The sequence below is a fragment of the Podarcis melisellensis genome (assembly GCF_964234715.1).
Source record: "Podarcis melisellensis genome assembly, chromosome: Z".
In the NCBI taxonomy this organism is placed as follows: Eukaryota; Metazoa; Chordata; class Lepidosauria; order Squamata; family Lacertidae; genus Podarcis; species Podarcis melisellensis.
The window spans coordinates 14,770,661-14,793,939 of NC_138547.1; the positions used below are offsets into that span (position 1 = coordinate 14,770,661).

The window sequence follows — 23,279 nt, forward strand, 5'->3', positions numbered from 1 at the left end:
AGTGGCTATCCAGGCGTTGCTAGGTTACGCTATTATTTTATGTTGCTTTTATTTATACCTCACCTACTTTTACTTCTCCCCGTTTTGCCCTCACAACAACCCTCCGAGGTAGGTTAGTTAGGCTGAGAGTGGCTGACCCAAAGTCCCAGTTCATGGCCGAGTGGAGAGATTTGAACCCTGGTCTCCCAAGGTCCTAGTCCGACACTAGATCCACTACAGCACACTGACTCTATTATTAAAATGATCAGTTATGAGACCACCAGCCTCAGGTTCTAGGACAGGTTATAACAATTAAAACACTATGTTAAAAACGACTTGGCGTCACATAAGATGGGTCCTAAAAATACACCTTTCAATTGTTTAAAGCGCGGAGGGGAATAAAGACCACAGCTCCTATTATCATGTTTTTTTGTGTGTGTTGTGAGTGTCCGCAACCAAAGTAACTCGAATCAAACAGGAAAAACGGCCCTGCGGCACCTTAAAGACTAAGACACTCGCGATTATGTATAACTTTTCCTAACACAGAATCCACTACACTTCTGCTTTTCTGCAAGGGATCTTATTAGACACCTATGTTTGGGGTCCTTCTCCTTCCAACATACGCACGTGGGTGCTGGTGGGGTAGTGACTCAAGTGTGCAAAACTCTGGGAGTCTGTATTGGGAGTTACTGCTGCTGTTCCCCTAAAAGCCTGGTATTAAATCGATTTCTGGGTCCCCTAACTCCCTGTCAGAAGTGCTTCGTTTCAACCAGCCATGGATTGCGATGAGGGGCTGTTCATCAACGTCTGCCAGCGTCCTTCAGGTTTGCAGCCCCGCACTCAGCAGAGGACAGCCTCAAAGCCACAGCATGGCAAGGCAAAAAAGGTATGCTTGTTTGAGGTTGCTGGTGAGGGAGAAAGCGTTTTGGGGGAAAGGGGGCCGCCAGAGTGAACGGAGTTGGAGCAGCTCCTGTACCTACCTCAGTTGGGGCGTTTTAGTTTAGGTTGGGAGTTAGGTAAGGATGTGGGTGAGTGAGATGTTCAAATATATATATATGATCAAGGAGCTGGAGGAACTCCCCTAGTTTTAGGAAAGGCTGCAACATGTTTTAATGGTTTTATTAAGATTTTATTGTGTTACAAAAGTACATACAGTGTCCTTGATTTAAGTTCGTAGAGTTGAAAGGCTGCAACATTTGAGGCTAATTTATTTAAGGGAAAAGTCTGAGTAAGGGAGGACATGGTAGAGGTGTATACAATTATGCATGGTGTGGAGAATGTGTTTATCTCCCCTTCTCATAAAACTAGAACCTGGGGTCATCCAAAGTAGCAGAAAGGTGGGAGATTCAGGGCAGACTGAAAGAAGGACTTTTTTCACACAGGGCACAATTAAACTATGGGATTTGATCCCACAAGTTGTACAGTGGTGGTGGTCAGGGCAGTGATCTGGCCCTGGGGCCCCAATCTCAATGGGGGGGCTCACATTATGACACTTGGTTTTTTGGAGAATTTGAAAAGTTCCTCAATATGAATTTAGATCAAATTGGAGAGCCAGTGTGGTGTGGTGCTTAGAGGTGTTGGACTAGGACCTGGAAGATCAGGTTCAAATCTCTTCTTCTATGACTTGGGAGCCAGTCACTGCCTCTTGGCCTAACTAACCTACCTCACAGCATTGTTGTGGGGATTAAACAAGGAGGGAGAGAATCACGTACACCACCTTGGAGAAAAAGGATAGGATATAAATGCAGCAAATAAATTGTGACACATTCATCTTATAGCTGCATATCTAAGCAAATAAGAGACGTGATTTTGTAAAATATGTACAAGTTTTGTTAACTGATATAGAACATAGGGTCATAGAATCATAGTTGGGAGTTCAAGGGTCATCTGGTCCAACATCCTGCAGTGCAAGATTTTGTTCTGTACCTAATATCAACAGTGATGTTGCATGAAACCAAGGTTTTTTCCGTAAAAAATGATTTCATACCACAGAAAAAGACTAGAAAAGCACGTGCCAAATTAAAAGTATTTTGTTTGCATATGTCATAATCCTTTTGTGGCCATGTTTATTATAACGTGGTGCCTGCAAAGCTAGAAGTGATGTGAGGCTTTTCTATCCTCTGATAGGTCATTGCAATGCCCCAAAACTAGGGGAGCTCTGAGTGGCAATAACATAATGAATAAACTTTCCCTCTCCATTATACTGCTGAAATATAATTAAGATTTTTAGGGAGTGGGGGCATGGATTTTTATGTGGCAGGATTGTGAAGTTAGTGTAAGTTCCGGTACTTAAGACAAATTCCTGAGCACAAAATTAATTTTATGCCTTTTGTATCAGGCTCTGGTTGGTGAATTTCAGGGTTTGCTTAAAAAAAATAAATAGCCCTGCAGAAGTCTGCCCACCCTTGGTTTAAGACAGCCAGATTCAGTATCTCTAACAGTAGAAGAGCTGTGCTCAATCAGGGTAGTCCAGCATCCTATTCTCACAGTGGCCTACCAAGACACCCCAATGGGAAGCCTGCAAGCAGGGCCTGAGCACAAACAGCAACACCAGGGTCAGCAAACTTTCCAGCAGGGGGCCGGTCCACTGTCCCTCAGACCTTGTGGGGGGCCGGACTATATTTTGGAAAAAAAATATGAATTCCTATGCCCCACAAATAATCCAGAGATGCATTTGAAATAAAAGCACACATTTTACTCATGTAAAAACATGCTGATTCCCGGACCATCCGCGGGCCAGATTTAGAAGGCGAATGAGCCGGATCCGGCCCCTGGCCCTTAGTTTGCCTACCCATGAGCAACACTTTCCCTACTTGTGATTCCCAGCAACTGGTATTTAGAAGTATATTGTCTCAGACAATGGTTTGAAGTTGTTGGTTTGAAACTAACCATACTTTCCATGAACCATGGTTTGTCAGTCCAAATGCCATGACAAATATGGTTAAGCAAAATCTTCTGAATGCCAAGTCCCAGCCGCATGGGAGATGGGAAACACACAAGCCTAGGCTCATTCTGACATTCGTTGCTGAATCTGTCCCCCTGTTTCATCTTGTTTTTCTTCCTTAAGTCTGGGCAAATAAAATTTGAATGCCCCCAGGAAGGGAATCCACTAAAGCGGAAGCCAGCTCCACCTTCGCCCCAAACCAGGAGACCACAGAAGAAAGCTAAAAGTTGCATCAGAGAAGTAGGCTTGCCAAAGTTTCCTTCACAGAAGCCTTTAACTGATGCAAAGGACAGTGACGCCAGCGGCAACAGACCATTTGTTAAGACTTCCTGCCTCTTCAAAAACAACCCTGAAATTCCAGACATTCAGAGGTACTTCTTTTTAATCCCGCTTTTCTGATAAAATGTGGGTAACCAAAGGGAGGAAAAACTTCATGCCTAGGTGCAAAATGTGGCCCTCCAGGCCTGTCTGTCTGGCCCTAGGAGTTTCATGTAGACCACCTTCCCCAGCCACACACTCTTTTCTTAGGCCACACCCTTAACTAGTCTTTCTTCACAGCCCCCTTTGATGCTTTTGCCAGGCTTGATTGTGATAAGGACTCTTGCTTGTCTGGATAGAGAGGGATGTGTGAGTGTGTTTAGAAGTAGCCTACAAAGGTTAACAAAACAACAACAACAGTAACAATAATAATACATGTATTGTTCTGCCTACTTTTGGCTCTGATCCTGCCCTACCAAAGTGCCTGTGGCCCTTGCCACAAATGCATGTTTGTCTCAGGTTTGGTGTTCCTCTAGCACACTGGAAGCGCTCTCCCTTCTACAAAGTTGGAACCATCCTTTCTAGCCATGTTTCAAGGTTGCGACTTAATAAATTAATTCCTTCTGCAGAACATCAGTGAAGCAAGTGCAGGAGAAAGTTTTCACTTCAGACTCCTTTGATCAGCTGGGCCTCCATCCCCATTTGGTGGGTACTTTATTTCTTTGTGCTATGTCTCAGTTGGAGTAGGAGTAGTTAATGAAATTTATTAAATTGCTTTCCTCAAAGATCCAATGCAACTTTACAAAAGTTCCTGTTCAGTTCCCAGCATACAGCACTAAAGCATTATTTATAATGTCCGCAATACTAGTTTGGTGTGCAGAGGAGCCAGCTGCCTCATTTGGAATTGTTGTTGTTGTGTTAAATTATTTTTTTATACCACTCTGTATCCATAGCTGTCAACGTTTTCCTTTTTTAAAGGGGAATTTCCTTATTCCGAGGAGGATTCCTCACAAGAAAAGGGGAAAGTTGACAGCTGTGCCTGTATCTGAAGATCAGAGGTGTATATTATTTTTTATCTGGTCCAGGTATGGGGAATCTGAAGTCCTCCAGAGGTTGCTGCGCTCCCACAATCTCTGACCATTGGCGCTGCTGACTGTGGCTGAAGGGAGTTTGAATCCACTAAATATATGAGGAGCCACAGATTCCCCAGCTGTATCACACTTTACCCTGTGGGGTGGGTTAGCTGGACCTTTCCCCTCCTCTGTTCCCCAGAATTAGATCATTCTCATCATCGAATTAGAAGGGACCTTGGAGATCTACTCTAACTCTTTGCTTAATGCAGGATCGGAATTGCAGGATGCAGTGTCTACAGAAGTGGGGAGCCTTTGTCCCATGGGCCAAATTTTCCCATATGTTACTCCTTTAGTACAAAGTGGCTTGCATTGAAACTGCAGCTAAAACAAAAAGGGGTGCTAAGCTCATTTTTAACAATGCCTTCTTTGAAAACTTTGGCAGGTAGACGGGATGCCCCCCCGGCCCCCCCTCAGTCATCTGAAGTTACTAGGGATTGGGGGGCTGGAACTCACTGGAACTGAGTTCTGCCACCTCTTTGTAGCATACTGGCAGCTGTGTCGGGGGCTTCAGGCTGCATGCAACTCATCGCTTTGTGTCAGAGGCTGTGGGGCAGCGCATTGGTGTCGATTGGGCAAAGAAGCATTTTTTAGCCTCCCACTTACCTGCCATAGTTGGCCCACAGAAGTGGAGGCAGTCAAAATATCTGGTCCTGTAGGCTAAAAGTTTCCCTCTCCCTGGAGAGATGGCCACCCAACTTCTGATTATATATATCCAGCAAATGAGAGCCCACGGCCTCCTGAGGCAGTCTTTTCTTAAACAGTTATTACACTCAGGGGTCAGCAAACTTTTTCAGCAGGGGACTGGTCCACTGTTCCTCAGACCTTATGGGGGACCAGACTATATTTTGGAAAAAATATATGAATTCCTATGCCCCACAAATAACCCAGAGATGCATTTTAAATAAAAGGGCACATTCTACTCATGTAAAAACACACTGATTCCTGTACCGTCCGTGGGCCAGATTTAGAAGGCGATTGGGCCGGATCCGACCCCCGAGCCTTAGTTTGCCTACCCTTGCTTGAGAAGTTTTTCCCCTAATGTTGACTGTTCCCATTAAAATACTTGTTGCTTTTTCTTCATTCTCCTCTCTGTTTTAACATTTTTGACATGATACCGGTTTGGCTATTTCTGTCCAATTCTAGGATCAAACATGTTATGCCCTAAATGGTTTATTTTTGTCTCTACCTCCCCACCAGGTTTCAACCCTAATCTCTGTCTTAAAAATATCTAGCATGACCAGGTAAGTGTGTGGGTGTGTAATTATTGCATGAATTGAAATTTTTATTGTAAGTTGCCTAGAGACTGTCCTGGGTTTGATGACTTAACAAATCAATTAATCAAATTCATTTCTGTTTGGAGAAAAGGCAGATTGGAAGAGACATGATAAATATGTAATTCTACATGGTGTGGAGGAAGTGAATCTTGTGATACTAGAAGTCGGGGATATCCAGTGAATGTTAATTTTGGATGGCTGGCAAACTCTTCCTAAGATTTAGTCCCAAAGCCTGGGTACAGCGCTGAGAAGGTCTTGTCCTAGGTCCCAACAGGGTGTGTTCCTGGGGATGTTGGAACACACAGGAGGAGCTTGGAGAACGGTCTCAGTAGGCAGGCGCATGGTCCTTTGGACATCCCAGTTACGAACAATAACGGCCTTTAGAAGTCATCACCAGCACTTTGGGTTGGTGTAGGAAGCAAACAGGAAGCCAGTTTAGCTGTTTCCATAAGAGAGTTGCATGCTACCCATCAACAGCTTAGTCACAGCAATTGGGACCCTTTCTAATTTCCAGACTGGAGGTTCCCACTGCTGCACCACAGTATTTAGTTAACCTATTATTATCTTAACAGATATTAGTTACTTAACCAACTATTACGTATTGTGAGGGATTAGACTTGATCAGACATGGGCAAACTAAACCCTTCAGATGTTTTGGGACTACAACTCCCATCATCCCTAGCTAACAGGACCAGTGGTCAGGGATAATGGGAATTGTAGTCTCAAAACATATGGAGGCCTGAGTTTGCCTATGCTTGTCCTAGATGGATTTTGTGGTCCCTTACAGCTGTACAGTTCTAGGATTTTATTATTTAACTATTAACTGACAATTACTTAACAGACTGACTATTATCTCATTGACTATTATCTAACTATTAATTAGCTATCACTTAACAGACTGAACCAGCATCTTTCTAGCTTACACTAATGACCAGCCAGCACTGTTAGATGTGTAAGCAACTGTTACATTCTTAATACTTTGACCTAAAATAGAAGGTGTCTTGTTTTTTCTTAACTTCTCCTTTTGTTGCAAAAGTGTTCAGAAGCAAACTATTCCCATACTATTGCAAGGAAAAGATGCGCTGGTGAGATCGCAGACAGGTTCTGGTAAGTGTGGGGGGGGGGTTGTGTGTGTATATGTAGGCTGTTTGTTTGGGCTTTGCTTTAAAAGGGGGCCTACAAATAATTTTAAATACAGTCATACCTCGGGTTACAGCCGCTTTAGGTTGCGTTTTTTCGGGTTGTGGACTGCCGAAACCCAGAAGTACCAGAATGGGTTACTTTTGGGTTTCGGAAGTCACACATGCACAGAAGTGCTAAATCGCGCTTTGCGCATGTGCAGAAGCGCAGAATTGCAACCCGTGCATGCGCAGACGCGGGTTGCGAACGCTGTGGGTTGCAAACGTGCATCCCACACTGATCACGTTCGCAACTCGAGCATCCACTGTATAGTAAAAAAGAGTAGTAGGTGACCTTTGACCCTCCAGATACTAGGCAGGGACTATTAGAGTTGTCTTTCAGCAACACATGGAGGGGTCAAAGATTCCCTTCACCTGGTGTAAAGTGACCCTTTGGTTGTACTGCATTGTGTGATGGTCAGTTGTGTGGGCACTCTGTTGTCTCAGGGATCTAACAGAAGTAGGGCAGTTGATTGATTCTGGCCCACCATGGGGAAAGAAGAGTGGTGATGTCATTAGCAAGCGAGCAAGCTCTGTGCTAGATTTGGGAAGCCACCTTTGACATGGCGTGTCAATGGCTAAATGTCTGGTGCAGGGACAGGGAACCCGCTGCCCCTGTCGGCTCTAGCCAGCATGGCCAGTAGTCAGGGAAGATGGAGGCTAGAGTCCAACAGCATCTGTAGTTCTGTTGAGTCAACCCCATATGTTCCCACTCAACCACTTCAATCACTGGAACTGGCAATGTTACAGGTGCCACAAAATACTTGTTCTGCATTTGTAAGGAATCAATCTTGTTGTGTGGTGGCACCTCTTGAGAGATAGATGAATGCAAAAGGTGGAAGAATGCCTGTTGTTTAGAAGAGACATTCCCGAGAGAGACAGAGAGAAACGGGGGAGGCTGTGGAACCTGTTTCCCTCTATGCATTGTTGGACTCCCAACTCCCATCAGCCCCAGCCAGGATGGCCAACAGACTGAGGACGATGGGAACTGTAGTCTGGCAACATCCAGAGGGTTCCCCACTCCTAATCTGAAGAATGAGGAGATATGTGAAATTGGTCTTTTATAAAGGCCTATGCTCTGGGTGTAAAAGGCAACTGTGCCTTACTCCACACACAGTTTTGCTTATGACTGTTAAAATCTAATATCTTTTCTCTCGAAGGTAAAACTCTGGCCTATGGAATCCCTCTAGTACAGGCCTTGCAAAGAGCAGAGCCGAAAATAAAGGTGAGTGTGTTGAAATGGGCTTTCTCTCTCTCCACCTTGTAAAAAAGAATAGCAGGTTTTCTCAACCACTTCATATTTATCAGTGATTCTTACAACAACCTTGGATGATGTCTTTAAGGTGGAGAGCATCCCCCCCACCAGGACCAAGGACTGCTCTTGCACCTTTCACTTATGGGAGGATGCTTGCTGTTTTAAAAATGACTATTGAAGGTTGAGTTCATTGGCATGACTTGTGGCTCCCTCAGAGATTTTCTGATAGTCCCTAAAAAAGCTCTTCTGGAAGCACCATGTGAGAAAAGAGAGAGATCCAAGCAGACTCTGGCACTGCGGGGAATTGTGGCATGCTGGGTTGGTCGAAGATGACAAGGGCTCTTTCCCTTCTATCTCGCGTTCCTCTGTGTCCAATGTTGCCACTTACCCTATGCCTCTTGTTTCCATAGCGTAGTGATGGTCCGTATGCTCTCGTACTGGTCCCAACCAGGGAGGTAAGTTGCTGGGCATTTGTGGTTAACTCCTAACCACACCGGTTTCATGGTTAGTAATGTTGCTATGGGGGCAGCAGGCAGCCTTCAACCTAATTGCTTTTGGGTAACAAGGAGAGAGGCACAGAGAGAGGGAAGGGGTGGTTGAAAGGTGGGAAGGAGGGAGAGAGAAGGGGTGGTAGAGCGCTTGCTCTGCATTCAGAAGATCTCAGGTTCCATACCCAACAGGTCCTGGTAGGACTGGGAAGGATTCCCTGCCTGAAACCCTGAGGAGCTGCTGCCAGCCAGTGTAGACAGTGTTGAGCTAGCTGGACCCACTGGCCTGACTGGGTATACCACTGGAAGGAGTGCACAGAAAGAAGAAATTCTGTGGTGCATCTGCACTAGTGAAACTGGACGCCTTCAACGGCCCCACCTGCAGTAGAACATGTCTCTCTCATATTGGCCTCTACAGCCATAGCAGGCGCCGTAACCCTCCAATGGTTTGACTTTACCCCCTATGGCACATTCTTCCATTGTCTCTTGAGACAGACAAATGCAAACAACAACAATAGCAAGAGAGCCAATGGCTTTCAACCTTTTTGAGTCCATGGCTTCCTTGACCAACTCCATTCCTTCTGTGGCACCCTGTGCGGGTCAGGAGCCCAGTTATGTCACCCCTTGCGTTCAGAGCTTTCAGCCTCTCACCCTTTTTCGAACACCCTCCTTTGTGGAGTGTTCCCTTAGCTCTTTTCCTCTCTGTTCTCGGGAGTCCTCTGGGCAACTACTTTTACCGCCCTTGCTCTCTGAGCTGCCCACCCCAAGGAGAGGTGCCTCCTCACACTACCCCACAAGGGCCTGGGAAGAGGATGCTCACAGCCTTAGTGGCCCATCAGAGGTTGACCAAAGGTTAACATGGGGCCAGCACCTTACCTTGGGTGGCAGCAGTGGGTGCTGATGGGCCTGGCGGAAAGGCTCCCCTTCAGCACCAGGCACTCAGCTACCAGGCAGGCCATGCACACAGCAAGCACAATAAAGGCCAGCGCAGCACCTGCCTGCCTGCTTGCCCGGCCTCCCACTTGTCTGTTCATTCCCAACAGCAAGGCTGGTGGCTGGCTGGGTTCCCTCACGCGCTTGCTTACTCTGAGGCCTCCTCAGCTCCTGGCAATCAGCACCCCCTGGCCAGCCCCAGAGGCACCATTGACTTGGGGAGCTTGTAGCCAGGGCTGCTGCAACAAACAGCTGTGGAAGGCAGAGATGAGAGGGCATCAAGGGAGGGAGGGAAGGAAAGAGGGACAGAGGCCAGTGTTTCCTGTGGCACCCCTGACTATCATTCAAGGCACCCCAGGGTGCCACAGCACACTGGTTAAAGGAGAATGATGTTTTAATGCAAATTTTGAGTGAATGTGTATTAATTTGGTTTAATCACTTCTTTTCTCCAGCTAGCTCTACAGAGCTTTGAAACTGTCCAGAAACTGTTAAAGGTAAATATTTACTTTTGGGGAAGTAGGAGTCATTTTAAGTTCTGTGTTGTTCAACTTCTGATTTCCTGATGTTGTTGGACTGTAACTCCCATCATCTCCACCCAGCTTAGCCCAGTATTCAGGGATGACGGAAGTTGTGGTCCACAGGTGTCATGAGACCCATGGTTGAAGATACTGTTTAGAGAAGGAGATACGAGATAATTGGAGAGAAGCTTGGGGTGCAGAGAGGTAGCCAGAGGTTCCTCAATCCTCTTCAGCTTTCCCCTTCTGTCTTGGGATGGGGGCTTCTGAATGGTCAAATTCAGCATACGTTGGCCATGCTTGCCCAACAGAATGTAAAGTTTAGCAATGGTTCTGATATTGCACAGCCTCTGTATAGCACTGTATTAATGTATACTATAACGGGGGTGCATGTGTCTCTCTGTACCTACAATAGTTCCCTGGTCACTTGGAGGCAAATGCATGCTCACCATAGGTGATCAGCTGTGCTATTTGGGGGCAAGGGGTGCGTGTTCATGTAACATTAAGCCATTGTTTAGCGTTACTTCCTTACAAGACCAACATCATGGACAAAGGTGGGATCCTGTCCGCATTGACTTGTCCGCTAAATAATGGTGACTGGTGCCCATTGGGACTAGTGGGACAGAAGGCAGGGATCCCAAACAGTATGTGGAGGCAGAGCCAACTCATTCTAGTTTTGATGCTATCCTTCTCCTTGCTAAGTTCTGAAAGGGCAAAACTAAGACCCAGGAGGAGGAAGCTGACAGGCTAGATGAAAGTAAGAAGGCAGGCAGTGAGGGCTGGCAGGAGAAAGATTGCAGAGATGGGGCTTGAATTAGTTGGCTCTGCTTGTCTTAGGCTCTGTCTCTGCCTACAGTTGGTCTCCCTGCCTTCCACCCTACCATTCCCATCAGCCACCACTGCCTGGCTCTTTACGTCTCTGTGTGTACTGGCCATGCCTCCTGATAGGAAGGAGCACATGTTAGATAAGTGACATACAGAGATGCAGCAGAGACACTCCACTGTGGATAAGTGCCTTGCGCTTATGTAATTCTACAAGGGGCAACACTAGAGGCAGAAGCTGACAGCCAGGGTCACCACCCCTGGATGGGTTGTAAGGGAGAAGGCAAGCAGGGGTGGACTGTCTGGGAGCAGACTGAGGTTAATGGGGCATTGCCCCATTCATCCTAATGGGCTAGTCTCCACTGCTTTGAAATAACCCGTGAGGATTCTGGAGCACGTTCTAGGGCACCCACTTGATTCACGTCCTGGTCTGTGCCCCTTCTATTTTAAGCTGTGTGAACTGAGGGGGCTTGCTAGAACATATCCAACTGTCCCCTGAGCTTTGCAGTTGGCATGTGGATCATATATAGAGAGCAAGTTGGGTTGGGGTTTTTTGACCCTCCAGATGTTCCTGTACTACAGCCCCCATTATCTTTGGCCAGGCTTGCTGGGGCTGATAGGAGTTGTAGTTCAGCAGCAGCAGGAGGGCCAAAGGTTCCCCACACCTGATAATAGAATCAAAAGGAACTTCAGAGATCTTCTGGTCAATGCAGGAATCAGTGCAAGAAGATCACTGGGGTGTTGCTGGACTGTTTTTGTTTTCGAAGGAAAGCCTGTCTGCTTCCTGTCGCTCATTGTCAAACTCCCTGCCTTTGCAACTTGGTTTGAAATGTGAGTGCCCCACTTTCTCAGTTATCCACCACTGTTCCTTCCTTCCCCCTCCTCCATTTAGCCCTTTACCTGGATTGTTCCTGGCGTGTTGATGGGAGGAGAGAAGAAAAAGTCTGAGAAAGCCAGGTAGGACATCACTTTCATAAAACCTGTAGGGGTTATTTTTTTCCTAGTTCACTCTTTCTCCTCCAGTCCCTTTCATCTGTCACTCTCTCTCTCCCAGGGTGCCTTTTTTTTATTAGTGGGGAGAGAGTGACTTTGGATCAGGCTGTGAGTACCCCCCACTGTGGATCTTACAAAAAACGGACAGCTGAGCCAGCAGGAAGTGTGTTCATCTTTCTCTCTCTGGTTGTAAAATGTTGATGAGCTTCTTTAGCCTGTGATCCCTGTCGGTGTGTGTAAGATTCTTTCTCTACTCTTCTCCGTTCCCCTCACCCCCCCAAAAGATCTGCTGTTCCGCCCAGGTCTCTTGCAAGCTCTTCTGTTTGCACAACTGATGGGACAGGGAAGGACCATAGCTCAGTGGCAGAGAATCTGTATGGCATGCAGAAGGTCCTTTGTTCAGTCTGCAGGTTGGACTGGGAATGTTCTCAGTGTCTGATACTGAGCTAGATGAACCCAGTTGTCTGACTTGATATAAGGCAACTTCTTATGACAAGAACTGGAATCTTGGAAGTTATTTTTTTAGAGGCAAGGACTATGGCTCAGTGGTAGAGCATCTGTTTTCCATACAGGAAGTCCCCCATTCAATCCCTAGCATCTCCAGGTAGGGTTGGGAATGTGCCCTGCCTGAAACTCTAGATGATGCTCAGCTAGAAGGACCAATGGTCTGACTAGGTATAACACAGCTTCCTATTTGTTTGGAACCATGTTATGCTTTTTTAAGAGGGAAGGACTGTATCAACAGTGATAGAGCATCTATTTGCATGCAGAAGGTCCCAGGTTCAATCCAGATGGGTTTGGGGATGACCCCTGCTTGAAATTTTTGAGAACTGCTGCTAGTCAACAAAAACAATACTGTGCTTGAACCAGTGATTTGGCCTCTGTATAAGGCAGCTTCCTATGTTGCCATTTTGCAGTAAGAAAGTGTGTGTGTGTTCTTAAGAGTCAGAAAAGGGCAGCGTAGATTATGTGTCTGGAACTACCTTGGGATTCCACTCCATTGGGCCCTTCAAGCATGACTAATGGTCAAGGATGACAGGAGCTCTTGCACAGCAACATCCAGGGGATCACCATGTTGGGTATCCTTGCCTTAGATCTTCTGGGGAAATTCTGCTTGTGCAGAATTCTATGAATATCACAGGGCGCTGAACAAGAAGCAGTCACCCTTGTACAAACACCCTTCCCTCTGCCATTTGTGAAGGAACAGCCATGAGCTGCTTCAGACATCTTGTGAAGACTAATCTATATCCTGACCCATAAGATTGGACCCCTTTAAAGTTTATCTTGAGTTCCTTATTTTTAAATTTGTTTTTACATGCTTTCATGCTACTGTTTTACTGATTTATGTCATTTTTTTCTTTCAGCCATGATGTTTGTTATCTTTATGCTGTGTTCTACTTAGAGGCTCTTTGGGTGGGGGGTTCCCATGTTTGGAAAATGGGAGAGTTATCTGTTCTGGATGGGGTTGTGCTCCCTCTGAAGGACTAAGTTCATGGTTTGGACTGGGGTAGCCTCGCCACTATAGTCCATGCACCGGGAACCTTGAACCTAGATTACTGTAATGCGTTCTTTGTGGGGTTGCTCTTGGATCTGATTTGGTAGCTTCATCTGCTGCTGAATGCTGCAGCCACATTGCTGGTGGGAGTTTTGTGTCAATAACATGTGACACTAGTATTAAAAAAGCTGCACAGGCTGCCTACCTGCTACTGAGCCAGGATCAAGGTTCCTGTTTTGATTTACAAAGTCCTGAACAACTTGGGTCCAGGATACCTCAAGGATTCTGGTTTGGAAGCAGAACTGAAGCTGGCTTGACTCACCTGTGATACGAAAGCCATGAACCTTGGCAAACAAAGAGGTTCAGTGTTTTGTATGTGTCAGGATTAGAGATCACAAAGGGAGGGAGGAGCTTATGAACGAGGTGTGATCTTTTGTTAACAGTTAGTCTGTTTTACCCATGTGTTCAATCACTCTTCTTCTGATTTTTTTTTTAAATTTAAAATAGATTACGCAAAGGAATAAACATCCTAATTGCCACTCCTGGCCGCCTGGTGGACCATATCAACTCCACCAAATGCATTCACTTCCGCCACATCCAGTGGCTGATCCTGGATGAGGCAGACAGGTAAGCAGTCCTGGCTGCATCCTCAGTTGTTGGAAGTAGCTGCCCATGAGGGAGGTGGGATCTTTGAGACAACACACAGCAGGTAAGAACATTGGAAGCTGCCTTATATTGAGTCTGTCTAGCTCAGCACTGTCTACACTAACTGGGGGTGGCTCTCCAGGGTTTTCCCCAGCCCTTCCTGGCAGGAGATGGAAGGGACTGAGCCTGGGGCCTTCTGAGGATGCTCTGCTACTGAGCTCCCATAATGCCAGGTTGCCACCATGAACCAGGAAAGTTGGATCTGTTGCTTATCCTCGTGCTGTTCCTTTCCCCCCCTTATCTCTCACCTGTGTTTCAGGATCCTGGATCTGGGTTTTGAGAAGGCAGTCACTGCAATACTGAATGCCATAAATGCTGACGGTGAGAAGCGGCAAAACGTTCTTTTGTCGGCGACGCTTACAGAAGGTAAGTGCTACATTGGGGCTCATATTTACATTGCAGCAGCCACTGTGGGAGAAGGGCAGATGGGGAAGTTGACCAGAAAGTCATTGGTTGCAGGGAACTTATTCCCCCACCCCTACCTTCACCCACGCAAGAGACCTAAGTGGGCCCCCAGCAGCTCTGGCAGGGGTGAGGGAACGTTTTTCAGCCCAAGGACTGAATTCCTTTCTGGGCAGCTTTCTAGGGGCGACATGCTAGTGGTGGGTGGAGCCAGAGGCAAAGTGTGGGCTGAGCGCAAATGTCAATTTTACTTTTTTAGAATAAACTAGCTTCTGTACACACACATGATCAGAGTTCAAGGATACATCCCAGCCAGGCTAAAGCATTCAAGAAGGGTATGGAGAGGAGCCAGGGAAGGCTGTGGTCTGGGGAGAGTTCCAAGGGCCTGACAGAGGCCTAGAGGGCCACATTTGTTCCTGGCCCTGAGGTTCCCCACTCCTGAGATACAGTTTTCAACCAGTATCTCATTAATATTTGCAAGCTCCTCTGGGAGCCATTTCATGTTGAAGAAGAGGATAAAGAAAAAGTGATACTAAATAAATATTCCTCCCCCTGCCTGAAACAGGAGTCTCGAGGTTAGCTGACATCAGCTTGCAAGATCCTGTTTACATTTCCATTGCGGAAGGATCACTGGGGTCAAACACTTCCAAGGCAGAAGCGTGTGCTAAGGAGGATGCCGGTGTCGCTCCAGTGAGCCTGGAACAAAGAGGATTTGCTGTACCGGAAAACCTCCTGCAGAATGTTGTGGTTGTCCCAAGCAAGCTAAGGCTTGTGACGCTGGCAGCATTTATCCTTGGGAAGTTGAAGGTGAGGCTCTAGTTCTGTTGGCTGACAGGTTAATGGGTGGGTCTTCCCCATATCTTTTCCTACAGTAGACTTAACATGATCCCTCTCTTAAGGGTTTGTTATTTAGAATGTAATAACATAAGAAGTGCCTGATGGATCAAGCTAGTGACCCATCTAGCCAGCATCCTGTTCTCATGGTGGACAAAAATGAGGTGCTACCAGTGAGAAAGGACCTCCTGTGAGCAGGACCCAAGCACAAGGAGAAGCCCATCCTGTGGCTTCTATCGACCAGTATCCAAAAGCATTACTGCCTCTGACCATGGAGGCCAAACATGGTCATTGTGATTCGTAGCCACCAATAATAACCTTGTCCTCCACAAATTTGTCTCCTCCTCTTTGAAAACTACCCCAGCTGGTGGCCATTGTTACATCTTGTGAGAAAAAACTCCATAATTAGAGCATTGTGCAAAGCAGTCCTTTCTTTCGTCTGCCCTGAATCTCCCAACATCAATTTCGTTGGATGTCCTTGAATTTTAGTATTACAGTGGTACCTTGAGTTCCAGACGCTTCAGGTTACAGACTCCGCTAACCCAGAAATAGTACCTTAGGTTAAGAACTTTGCGGAAGGCCCCCATTAACTAAAGTGGTACCTCAGGTTAAGAACAGTTTCAGGTTAAGAACGGACCCCCAGAATGAATTAAGTTCTTAATCTGAGGTACCACTGTATGTGGGGTGTGTGTGTCTTTTTCCACTTCACTTCAATCCAGCTTGGATCAGCCCTGTGGCCCATCTAGTCCAGCATCCTGTTCTCACAGTGGCCATCCAGATACCCATTATGGGAAGCCCACAAGGAGGACCTGCAGTTCCCTGCAGTTGGTATTTAGAGGCCTACTAGTAGCCACCAATAGCTTTATCTTCTGTCAATTCCACAGTACGCTCAGCCCTTGATTTGTGTCTGTTCTTATTCCCATAGTTTGAAAAATGCAACAAGATGATTGTCTTCTTCTCCAGCTGTGAGCAGGTGGAGTTTCACCACACCCTCTTCCACAAAGTCTTGGCTGCGGACCTTGAGCAGCCGTGGCTTCCTCCTTCGCCCTTGACGTTCGCACGCTTGCATGGTGACATGAAACAAGAGGTGAACTGCCCACTCTCCCAAAACCCCTATTCAGGAGCCGGCCAAAATTGGCTGAAGGTTTTCAAAGGCAATCAGGAATCCTGCTTTTTCCACGTGCCATTTTTGGCAAATTGTTCTTTAAAAAGAAATGGGGCTTAGTCCTATTCAGGTAACGGATAGCCCTGACTAAATTAGGTCTATACTTTCAGTGGGTCTATTCTCGGATACTATCCACAGCCTAATAGTGAGTAACTGGTCTACCTAGCTTCAGTATTGACTGACTGGCAGCAACTCTCCAGAATTTCATACAGGGCACATTTCCCAGCCCTACCTGATGCTCCCTTGGGACTCTCTGCATGCAAAGCAGCTGCTCTGCCACTGAGCTGTGCTGCTTCTTGTGTGTGAGAGGAGGAAATGTGAGAGCTGTTGGGTACTGGTTAGAGAGCCAAGCTAGGGCTAAGGAGACACTGGGGTTCAAATCCTCACTCATCTATGAAGTTGTCATTGGACAACTTTGGTTTTTGAAAGGACTTGGGGGGCCTCAGTGGGATGGCTAAACAGGAAGAGGCTCTGTCACATTTCCAAGTTGTGTTGCAACTGCTACACCTTGAGAAATAAAGAAGCTGCAGTTATGTCCTCGTCTTCTCCTTCCCCGTGGCACCTGGAAATGTGCTTTTCTTGCCCTTGGAATTCCTCACCTCTCTCCAACTCGAGAGAGGCAGAGTGGGCTTCACCTAGCCTGATGCAAACCCCAGCTGTTAAGACAACCAACATACCATTCCAAAGCCAGCAGCAGAGGGCAGATCCTGTCTTTTAGGGCCCAATGTGCAATTAGCCCCCTGTATCTTCAAATTAAGGGCATTAATGGAGCTAAATTGTGCCTCCCATACAGCACTGCTGGGCACATCACTACAAGTTCCTTTGCTGGGGGTTCCTTTGCTTGTTGTTTTCTTTGGCGCACACTGGTGCATCTAGTTCTATCCTCTTCCTTGCCTGTTCTGCTCTCCTTAATTATCAGCCCCCACCCCAGCTGACAGAGTTTATTTATTTTTAAAACTTCTGCACTTTAGGTGCAAAAGTGCCTTTAATATGATATGCAGATTTAGCTCTTAGGAAATTGCCTTATAATATATTGAGTGACACCATTGGTCTGTCAAGGTTTTATTGTTACTGCCAATGGAAAGCATTAAGTAAACAAGAACAGGTGAGGTCTCTGCAGACTGGAGGTAGCCAAATGTTCCCATCTTAAAAAAAAAAAGGGGGGGGGAGAGAAGACCCAGATACCTACTGACTTTTGAACTTGACATCAATACCAGGAAAGGTCCTAGAACAGTCGGTCTGTGAGCACTTAGAAAAGGATATTGTGAATACTAAGACCCAGCACAGATTTCTCAAAAACAAGTTACGCCAGACAAATCTTATTTCTTTTTTTTGATGGAGTTACCAGCTTGGTGGAATTCTGTGGACATAGTATATCTTGATTTCAGTAAGGCTTTTGATAAAATCCCCCATGATATTCCTGCAAAGAAGGTGGTAAGATGTGAGTTGAATGAGGTAACTTGTTAGGTGGATTTGTAGCCAGAGCCCATACTAGCCCTTGAAGGCTAGTGTGACAGTAAATTAGTTAATTTAAAATCTACCAGTCACTATTAGAGGGGAAAGCCATGTCTGAGAGTTCTTCTTTCATCCCCGTTGCAGAACTAAGATAGTACCTAACCAACAAGTTTTCCCATTGCCCAGCCCCTTGTGTTGAAATCCCCCCCAATGATTAACCAGTTAAATGGCTTTAATTAATCTACTTATTTGTGTAGCACTATCCAAGCACATTTTTGTTAGAGCAGTATAAGATAGGTCCCTGCTGCAAGGAGCTTACAGTATAAATAATTTAAAAACCAATTAAACATGCATCATATTTGATTATTTATAATTAGTTTGCATAATCTTTTTTTCCTCAGCCTCTCACATTGACAGGTCTCATAGGCTCTATCCAAACCCCCAAATCCTTTGTAACCTTTCGTGATCCATGTCCTGCCCATCTACAGGATTAATTTTTCTCACAAAGCACATGGATGCTTGCTTCATAAATCCCTTCATTTCTTTTAGGAGAGGACGTCTGTCTTCCAGGACTTCTTGCAATCAAAGACGAGCATTTTACTCTGCACAGTAAGTTACTGGATAATAAGTTGACAGGAGCGGTTGAGCAGTGCATCACACCAAGTAAGCTGGAGTTAACTCTACATTAGCAAAACAGGATCTGCACAGGAGTGTCATGTCTGATGAGCACAGCAACTCAGGTCTTGTCCCCATGAGGCAGTTGCTGAGACTAAAAGTCCTGCCTCTCCACAGCCGGTTATGTCTCCTCTTCTGCAGGGTTTTTTCCCAAGCAGTCAGAGACTGTGCCTGCGTGCCTGTCTTTGCTTCTCCCACTTGATGCCTCTCCTGGTTCTGGGAGACCGGGGTGGGGTGGGGGAGGGAACTTATCACAGCAGGAGGGGGAGACACTCATACCTCTTCATAAGCCTGACTCACCTCTGCTTCTTTGCTTTCCTCCTTTTCTACTTCAGCTTCTACCTCTGATTCTGGTCTGCTGTCTGTCACAGAGTCTCCCTGCTCCCTAAGCCCTGTTACCTCTTCAGCTTCTGGCACCTCCTCCTCCTTCCTCTTCTCTCTCTGACCGCTCATCATCATTCATCCCCCACTATCACAGCTCTGAGTCTTCTCCCCTTGGGGTTTCCCCAGCTGGTTCCTCCCACCATTCTTTAGCATCCAACCAGTCCCTGGCATAGCTTTGAATATGAGCAAGTATAATTGACACACAGTTTATCTTGTCATCTGGCAGGGAAAGTCATGGAATGAATTCAGGGTAAGAGGAGTCCAAAATAAAGGAGTGAGGACTGCATGCCCAGTGGATTTCCAGTTGCCATGTCTGTTGTCTGTCTAGTCCTGATTAACTTAGAAAACTAAGAATACTGAGATCAAAGCACAATAACCTGTTTTATTATAAACTCAAACTTGCTTCAAGGGCGGATAGAAGACCATCACTGCTTGTGGGATGCTAGTAATCTTTCTCTCTACTGCTTCAGACTGCTGCATCACTACACAATTTGCTCACTTAGCCATGGCAGCTGTTAAGCCTGGGAAATCTGTGTGTCTCAGTGATGGCTGCCTACCATAAATGTGTAAATTAACAGCAATCAGGAGCCGTTGGAGCTGAAAAGTTCTGGCCACCTCTGACGTTCTGGGTTGCCATAACGTGGCTTTGCTTGATGATTTATTTTTTTAATTGGAAAATGGTTGCAAGTTTTGGGAATAAGAGCAAGGTGGGCATCAAAGAGTCCTACTGGATCAGGCCCAAAGGTCCAGCAGCTAATTCCCTCCCACTGCTGATAATTTCCAGTGTCTTTACTTGCTCACTAACCAAGAAGGAAGAGTGTAGCCTTCTCTTCTTGTCTGTCCTCAGCATCCATATTTAGCAGCAGACTGCCCTTGGGTATAGCAGCTGTATTTCCAATTGCCAGAGCTGTAATGTGGCTAGTCCTTATGGATTTCCAGTTGCCATAGTTGAGGTCCTGTTTTTGGGCTTCCCATTGGGACATCTGGTTGGCCACTGTGAGAACGGAATGCTGGAGTAACCTGGCCTCCCTTTATTTGAAGAAGCAGGATTGGCCAGCCCTACGGTTTGGGACCGTTTGGTGCAGCTACATCAGTCTACCTCCAATGAAAGACTTTTTATGTGTTTTTTTAATTTTTATTTTGAATTCCTACTATCTGAGTAGTAAGGAAAGCTGCTTGGATTTTCTGCCTTCAGGTCCCAAAATTATCTTCTCCTGAGGAGTATAAAGCCTATGCTTCAGACTTTCTCTAGAGTGTGTGAGTCCCATGAGCTTGTGTTTGCCATTTGCCGTCCTAACCAGTATGTTTCCCCTGGATCTCCTGTTTATTTTCCTGTGCCAGTTTCTATGGCACAAAAACAATAATGGCAATCACACCCCTCCAAAACTATGGAATTAATAGTAAAAGCCAAACTTTATTTGACTAGTGGGCATTTTGAGAGTGTTGGGGGTGCCAGTTAAAAAATGGCTGCCATGGAGTGGGCATGTCATGACACAAAAATGACTTCTGTGGAGCACAGCATAACACAGAATTGAATAGTGAACCACCACAACAACTATGCTTACCATGGGAAGTCAGCTATGCCCTGTTGGTCCTGATTATGGACATCACACACACACACACACACACACACACACACTGCTGCTGCTGTCTAATAACAAGGAGCATTCCTCAGTATGAGGAAAAATATAGGAGGTAGCCGCACAGAAATCGCTTAGTGTGTGCCTGCACATTTTGCCATATAACTTTCTTTCTAGAAGGGCTAGAGACTTGCTTTTTGTAAAAATAATAATGAAAAATCAGTCTGGGGCACCTTGCAAGAGGCAGCCCTGAAAACCTTCAAGGTTGATAACCCCTGGTGTAGACAATACTGAGCTAGATGGCTCACCAGAGCTTCCTATGCTGTTCCTATGCAGTAATTGTAATTTTTTTCCTAAACACGCCAATTAACGTTTGAAAAACAGACCAGGGCTTCTCTTGCGAAATGTCTGTGCTTTCTCCTTCACTGAAGTTCTTTGCTTGCCTTTCTCAGGGAGGTGCCTCTGCTTTTTTAGGGGGGGGGGAGCAAGTTCAGTGAGAGGAAGATCATTTTGGAGATTTGTTTGCCTGTTAACTCCATCACGCTAACTCATCCTGCCAGTTTTCTGGCGGGCGCGGCCAAACGCTTTCGCCCTCTGACAGCTTTCTGCGCTCTCCCCCTCTCCTTCCTCCTCCAATCGTGCAGCCCAATCTGTCACTTGGCCGACGGGGGTCCCTTCCCCGCTGATGGCTTTCGACACTCAGCTGTAATGACTCTTGGCAGGCTGGGAAGTCATGAGAGCTCCTACCTTCCGCTTGGCCCTCTCTCTCCCCACCCCCCGACTCTGCCTCTCTTTCTCGCTTCCCCCTGTTTTAGCTAAAGCGCTTTGTGTGTGCCTCTTTTTGGTAAATAAATGAGTCATTTTAATCCAACTGACAGCCTGGCACCTGAACGAGCTGCCTTCCATCTGCACCTTCTAGGCCTTGCGGAGGCTGCCAATTGTCAAGACTAAGGCCTTCAAGGCCTCATCACTGAGTGCCCTTTCAGGAACGACTTCATCAGATTTCTTTCTCTCTCTCTTCTGTCCCTAAATCTTGGGGGTGTTGCTGGGTCCTGAACATTGGGGTTGTACACAGGATCCAAATTTGGAAAGATTTTTAAAACACCCCTGCCTCAACTCCAGAGCTCCAGCGGTGGAGATGGAAGTGCAGCAAACTAACTTTGAGCCCTTGCCATTCATGGTATTTATACCAGGCCAATCTAGAGGCTCATACTACTGGAAAGACATGGGTGCCGCTGTTCCTTTCTCCACCTAATGGGGGCTTTATGTGCATGTCACTGCATGTAGACCCCCCAGCAAAAACTCCAGCCTACTAGTCTCCCCAGGTCCCACCCCTTAACAAGCCCCACCCTCTTTTTCTGCAGGCCACGCCCTCTCAGCAACCTTGCTTTCAATCCTTCTCCAGTGTTTTTCACTTGGCAGAGATGTGTCTTTGAACTCTAATACAGTGGTACCTCGGGTTAAGTACTTAATTCGTTCCAGAGGTCCGTAGTTAACCTGAAACTGATCTTAACCTGAAGCACCACTTTAGCTAATGGGGCCTCCTGCTGCTGCCGTGCCGCCGGAGCACGATTTCTGTTCTCATCCTGAAGCAAAGTTCTTAACCTGAGGTACTATTTCTGGGTTAGCGGAGTCTGTAACCTGAAGCGTATGTAACCCGAGGTACCACTTGTAATATCTTTGCTTTTCTGGATGGAGGATAATAAAGAGAAGTGTGTATGTTTAGAAATTAGCCAGCTGTACAATAGTAGCTCCAGAAGGGTATCTCTTTAAATTCTCAGCACCCGTAACAAACTAGAGTTTCCATCATGCTTTAAGGGTGCTGAGAAGTTTCCAGAGAGTCATATTTCCCTCCTGGTGCTACAGTTCCCGGAGTTCCCTAGGAAAAGGGACTGATTGCTAACACATGCTGGGAATTTTAAGTTTGGAAGGGGAATTGGTGGGTGTTCTCTAACAATTCTCAGTACCTTTAACAAGTGACAGGTCCCCCAGTCCTTTGGGGGAGGGCTGGACTGTTTCAAGTGGTATGATGTTGCTTAAGTGTATAGTGTAGATGGGGCCAGATTCTCTGCGAACAGCAACAGCACTTCCATAAAATGTTATGAGACTTTAACTTAATGGTGTGTATATGTGATATCACACACCAACTGAATCATCTCATTTGGCTAAAGTTCCCAGGAGAAGAGAAGGTGGCTGGTGGCGAGAACTTGGGTTAAATGAGCATTCCACGTAATCAAGATCTCTGTCCTACCACCCTTCAAAACAGGCACAAAACCACCAAGGAGGACAAAGCCTGAGTGAGGCCTTGAAATGAAATCTGAAAGAGGCCATGAGGGCCCCATTCCCTCAACCAGGCAAAGGCAGAATATACCAGTCCAGCCAACCCAGAGGATACATTCTGCCAGCCTGGGGTAGAAGGTGCTTCTCAATTAACCTCCTCCCCTAACGCACCAATCAGGGCACTGATAGTGGGCCTGACCGATCTAGATGCTTCAAACCGCTAGCCAATGGTAGGAGCTGGAGTTGTAGGCTGCTATTCCCTTCTGTGCCTGATGAGGACTCTGAAGCCCCAGGGCACATAGTCCATGGCATGAGTTTACTGGCTGAACCCTCTTCCTCTCTCTCCAGCATTACACTCACTGCTGAGACTGCCCCACCCACCACCTGAACTTTTGTTTAAGAGGAGGATACAGCTTCCAGGACCACTGAGCGCGCCATTTTGGCAAGGAATGAATAGATTGTGTCTCATTTTAGAAGCCAGTTCCTAAAGGGTGGTGTGTGAGACACCAGGGTCCAGCTGCTTCAATGCTCA

General features: G+C 46.3%; 1 protein-coding gene across 2 annotated transcripts in view; it reads left to right on the forward strand.

The window, feature by feature from the left end:
- Window positions 1-206: 206 nt before the first annotated feature.
- DDX31 (DEAD-box helicase 31) overlaps window positions 207-23,279 on the forward strand; it is a 67,786-nt gene continuing 44,713 nt past the window's right edge. The window contains exons 1-14 of one of the 2 annotated variants that reach the window (XM_081897168.1): window positions 207-856; window positions 3,047-3,294; window positions 3,811-3,886; window positions 5,512-5,555; window positions 6,625-6,695; window positions 7,927-7,991; window positions 8,432-8,476; window positions 9,895-9,936; window positions 11,672-11,736; window positions 13,775-13,894; window positions 14,232-14,338; window positions 14,940-15,181; window positions 16,134-16,295; window positions 18,378-18,437. In XM_081897168.1, coding sequence (XP_081753294.1) covers window positions 755-856; window positions 3,047-3,294; window positions 3,811-3,886; window positions 5,512-5,555; window positions 6,625-6,695; window positions 7,927-7,991; window positions 8,432-8,476; window positions 9,895-9,936; window positions 11,672-11,736; window positions 13,775-13,894; window positions 14,232-14,338; window positions 14,940-15,181; window positions 16,134-16,295; window positions 18,378-18,437 — 1,449 coding nt within the window. In that variant the 5' untranslated portion in view covers window positions 207-754. Of the gene's footprint in view, window positions 866-3,046; window positions 3,295-3,810; window positions 3,887-5,511; window positions 5,556-6,624; window positions 6,696-7,926; window positions 7,992-8,431; window positions 8,477-9,894; window positions 9,937-11,671; window positions 11,737-13,774; window positions 13,895-14,231; window positions 14,339-14,939; window positions 15,182-16,133; window positions 16,296-18,377; window positions 18,438-23,279 lie in introns of both variants that reach the window. The other variant, XM_081897167.1, reaches the window with a different exon arrangement.